The sequence below is a fragment of the Mya arenaria genome, chromosome 12, assembly GCF_026914265.1.
Source record: "Mya arenaria isolate MELC-2E11 chromosome 12, ASM2691426v1".
NCBI classification, from domain to species: domain Eukaryota; kingdom Metazoa; phylum Mollusca; class Bivalvia; order Myida; family Myidae; genus Mya; species Mya arenaria.
Genome location: NC_069133.1, coordinates 37,927,612 through 37,932,968, shown reverse-complemented (window position 1 = coordinate 37,932,968; position 5,357 = coordinate 37,927,612). Strand labels below are relative to the sequence as shown.

The 5,357-nt window shown below is 36.4% G+C and overlaps 1 protein-coding gene across 1 annotated transcript; it reads right to left on the bottom strand.

Annotated features, from left to right (window-relative positions):
- Nucleotides 1–439: 439 nt before the first annotated feature.
- On the bottom strand, nucleotides 440–2,571 carry LOC128212295 (uncharacterized). Its single transcript, XM_052917673.1, has one exon. The coding sequence runs from the start codon at nucleotides 2,568–2,570 to the stop codon at nucleotides 546–548; it is 2,025 nt and encodes a 674-aa protein (XP_052773633.1). The 5' UTR covers nucleotide 2,571; the 3' UTR covers nucleotides 440–545.
- Between the last annotated feature and the right edge of the window lie 2,786 nt (nucleotides 2,572–5,357).

Below are 5,357 nucleotides of genomic sequence, written 5' to 3'. Positions count from 1 at the left end.
TTGTGCGGAGAACGTTTTTATAAGGCATTTTTCTTTGACCTTTGACCTAGTGACCTAAAACAATAAAGGTGATCTGGTAAAGGGCAAGCTACCACTGGGATTTCATGGTCCTAGAATTATTAGAACTATTTTTCAGTTACTTTGCGGACAGAACTTGGTCTGCCGATTGACCAAACAACTATCTGACCGATATCAGCAAACCTATATGCACCTTTTTTCCCAAAAAAATAATATATATATAGTATATTAGCCAACATAAAACATTGACAAAGATTTGTGTTATTTTAGTTTTGTAAAGCAAATATGTGGTTCATTTTTTATATTCGAATTTAAATTGAATTATAAAGAATGCCACTTCTCAAGACAGATCAATGACGCCAAACATTTGTAAGAATAGTAAAACAACAACAACGTGTTACAAATAGTACAATTTATTCGTTTAAAACTGCTACATCAGTGTATACGTTTTGATCAAAGCTCTCAGATAAACAATTAAGCAAAATTCCAAATTCGTGTCTTTTTCACTCATTCTAGTGAATAGCATTTTATGAAAGTCTCCTTAAATGCCAGTTGGCTGCATTGTTTTCTGGCTTCATTTTCAAAGACTCTCTATAAAGTTGCTTTGCCCAAGTTGGCATGTTCTCCATTTCAAAGCAATGAGCAAGAACATTGAAATAGGTCTCTGGGTGGCCAAAATGGCTATATACTTGACGGGAAAGTTTTTGAAAGGCAGTACGTTTCCTTTCATCTTGATGCAGCTGTCTGTATGTGAGGTACTGAAGGTAGTAGAGAAATGGCACACTGTCTATTGCTGCTGTTTTAATCCCAGTATCTATACAAAATCTCTCTTCGGCACTTTCCATAGTCATGTCATACGCCAGGTGCTCAGGTGCACAATAACGTTCATGGATAGTAAATTCCATGCAGTAAGCAATGCTGGTTCTGTCTATATCAGATATTTTCATATTCATAATTCCATCAGCAAACTCATCACTATGGACTGTGCATATACTGTTGCAAGGACATGTGTGTACCATATGACTTCCCAGTAGACTTTCACAATAACTCAGTATGTGTGTTGCCGACACAAACTGCTCTCTACAGTACAACATGGATGCGAATTTCAGTCTGCTGGACAGAAGGTCAGAGTCAAAGGACATCTTGTATAGGTTGAGATTTTCCATAGTAATGGGCTGACCAAGTCTAATGCACTCTGAAGCTAGTGTGGAGGCAAGTGTGCCCAAACAAATAGGAATCAGATATGATGCTGCCTCTTTCTTGTGGTCATTGCCAGTTTCTGTCAGATCTGTTAGGGTCATTGAGTTGGTCATTAAATTCATTAAAAATTTAGGAGTGCATGCATATACACTTTCGAATGATTTACATAGGTTCCTATGACGTACAAGATGATCTATAACCATAATTCTTAATGCTGATTTCAACATTTGGTTTCTAGTCATCACGGTGAGATATTGTGTAGAATCCAACATATTGATCAGTCTTGACCCTAAATCATCCATTTTTACGCTAAAAACAATTTGAAGGCTTTCATTTATATAGTCTTGAAACTCTTCAAACACCCTATGCCTTTCATCTTTGTTTAGTTTCCCAACAAACAAATTTACACCAGATATGGTAAAGTGTGGACTGTACCCCAGCTTTAGCCATCTGCAAAGAGTTGTCAGACAGTAAATGGCACATTGTATAATTTGGTCTTCTCTCCATATATCTGGTGGGTAGCTCTCTATTGTAAACATCATGGCCGTTTTAAGATGAAACGTACTCAGCCTATCACCAACTATGGGTTTGATAAATGATTTCCTGATCATTTTTAACAAAGTGTAAACTTTCATTTGGGACGTGGTAAAGTCAAACACTAACAGTCTTTCCATCAGTGAGGTGGAAAACCTCCATTCTATTTCTTTATTTTCACTGTCAGGGTATCCCTGTGGTACAATAAAAGTAGGGCACTTCCTTGCTTTGGCCAATGTCTCAAGTCTAGGCCAGTGTCCAGGGCGCGGTCTGCTGAACATGAACTGGCACTCTTCAGGTAGTCCTGCACAGGTAAATGCTTCAACCAAATCCAATTTTTCATTAGGGCTCCTTGAAGGCCCATGACGGATACATTTACCAACTAATATAAATTCATCCAGCCATGTGTTTTCCAACAACAATCTCCCTTCACTGTCCCTCGAACGAGAGTGACCAAAGAGCAGTGACAATTCTGGTCCACATATCTGGACGTAGCAGTGCTGGGGTGGGATTCGCTCATTCTTAAAAGCAATAAATGACACATCAGGCTGCCATCCACTACAATCTAGTTGAGCTGAAAAGATGCTAAGTAACATGTCAGTATCCGAGTTCATCCCTAGTGTCGTTGACCCCTCAGTCTTACTACCGAAGTTATAAATATTATAATCTGGATTTATTGCTCTTTGGCTTAAACATAACACTGACTCTTCCATTAACGCCATTCTCCTCCTCCTGGTAATCATCCACTCACTGACGCCAATGTCATCCAGCGCGCGAGAGAGTCGCAGTGACATCAATTGGCAAGTTTCCCTGTCCATGGTGAATTACTGTTTGAACTGAATGCTCACGATCATAGCCTTCGTAATTATAAGAAAATTTACTGCTAACTAAAGCAATTTCCTGCTCTTTGTATTGGATAATCACCACTAGTACATACGAGTGTTGGAGCTTACAAACTTAAATAATGCAACTTGTGTTATAATTCAGAAAATGTATCGATTTAAGGTACATTGAAACCAATTAAAGTTTTTCCGAGTACTCGAGTACCCGATCGGAAAATTAGCCGAGTACTCGAGTACCTATTTTACTACTCGTTGCCACCCTTAATTAAAACATATTTAATTTGATACATCAACCATTCCTCTATACACAATATACTCGGACAGTTTCATAAACAATAGATCTAGAAGGTTACTGAGGCCCCTTTTAGTGTATGCAAAATTGTACTGCGAAATTTTCGGCCCATATTTAATTTCTATCCCAAAACCAATCTTAATAGTATCTGTACCTTTCCTTTATAAAAATGATGTATTTGTTAGAAGGACGTGAAGTTGGCGGTCTAGCGGAGTGAAGTTGTCGGCTTAGCGGCCTATTTTTTTCTCTATTTCTAAGCAATTGTTCATGCGTTTTCTTGGAAAACAATGATAAATCAATGTTTCTATTCATACATTCACATAACGGCCTTAAACAGTTTTCTATTTCAGAGCATTTTTATATGCGTTTTCTTCTAAAACAATGATAAATAACAAGTCTATTAGCTCAGTGGCCTAGCGGCGTGAAGTTAGCGGCCTAAATTGGTTTCCTATTTCAAAGCATGTGTACATGTTTTTACTAAAAAAAAACAATGATAGATTAATTGTTTTTTGCACAAATAATCACTCTGAAGCGTTTTTATATTTGTTTTAAGTCAATCAAGCAGGTCAGCGGCCTAGTGGCGTGAAGTTAGCGGCCTGGCCTTAATTATCTATTAAGAGTATACTGATGGATATGTATAAAATTATCAGTTTATGCCATTTACACATAACTACAAACTTCAAACAAGTTTAGGCCGCTGGGCCGCTTGGCCCCCAGGCCGCTAACTTAACGCCGCAAGGGCGCTAGGTCGCTGAGCTCGTTGATCGACTTTTTAGAAAATTATTGACAATTCAGGATGTAAAATTCTAAATAAAAAAACATGTTTATATCGTTGTTTTCCAAAAAACGCATGCACAATTGCTTTAAAATGTATTTTTTAAGGCAGCTTGGTTGAGTTTTGGGGAAATGCTGATATTCGCTTAAGTCAAGTTGATTTGTGAATAGAAACCATTAATTTAGCGTTGTTTTAAAAGAAAATGCATGTATAAATGCTTTGAAATAGAAAACAATTTGAAGCCGCTATATATGGCACTAGGCCGCCCGGCCGCTAACTTCACGCCGTTTATTCGTTTATTCATTCATTCATTTATTCGTTTATTCATTCATTCATTCATTCATTCATTCATTCATTCATTCATTCATTCATTCATTCATTCATTCATTCATTCATTCATTCATTCATTCATTTAATGCACATAAAGCTTTTCTACATGGCGAATCTGCAATAGGCACTGAGGTGATGTGTAACAACCCGCAATACACATCTCTAAAATTACTGTTACAGAATGTATGTTAAAATAGTTCTGAATAAACCCCTGTCATTTTAAATGAACTGATATTGTCACACCTATGTAAGACTGTCTAAAACAACATGACAGATCAGATTAACTGTATGATAATACAAACAGTGTGAATTCACTTATCAAACAATATACTGAATGTACATCGGTTCTTACTTATTACACAATATACATGCACTGAATAACCATCGGTTCTTACTTATCACACAATATAGTTACACTGAATGAACATCGGTTCTGACTAATCACACAATATACTTACACTGAATGAACATCGGTTCTTACTTATTACACAATATACTTACACTGAATGAACATCGGTTCTTACTTATCACACAATATACTTACACTGAATGAACATCGGTTCTTACTTATAACACAATATATTTACACTGAATGAACATCGGTTCTTACTTATCGCTCAGTATACTTACACTGAATGAACATCGGTTCTTACTTATCGCTCAATATACTTACACTGAATGAACATCGGTCCTTACTTATTACGCAATATACTTACACTGAATGAACATCGGTCCTTACTTATTACGCAATATACTCACACTGAATGAACATCGGTTCTTACTTATTACGCAATATACTCACACTGAATGAACATCGGTTCTAACTTATCACGCAATATACTTACACTGAATGAACATCGGTTCTTACTTATCACGCAATATACTTACACTGAATGAACATCGGTTCTTACTTATCACGCAATATACTTACACTGAATGAACATCGGTTCTGACTTATCACACAATATACTTACACTGAATGAACATCGGTTCTGACTTATCACACAATATACTCACACTGAATGAACATCGGTTCTTACTTATCACACAATATATTTACACTGAATGAACATCGGTTCTTACTTATCACACAATATATTTACACTGAATGAACATCGGTTCTTACTTATCACACAATATATTTACACTGAATGAACATCGGTTCTTACTTATTACACAATATACTTACACTTAGTGAACATCGGTTCTGACTTATCACACAATATACTTACACTGAATGAACATCGGTTCTTACTTATCACACAATATACTTACACTGAATGAACATCGGTTCTTACTTTTCACACAATATACTTACACTGAATGAACATCGGTTCTTACTTTTCACACAATATACTTACACTGA

Coding starts and splice junctions, on each gene's coding strand:
- LOC128212295 (XM_052917673.1), bottom strand. CDS start 2,570: ATGGACAGGGAAACTTGCCAATTGATGTCACTGCGACTCTCTCGCGCG.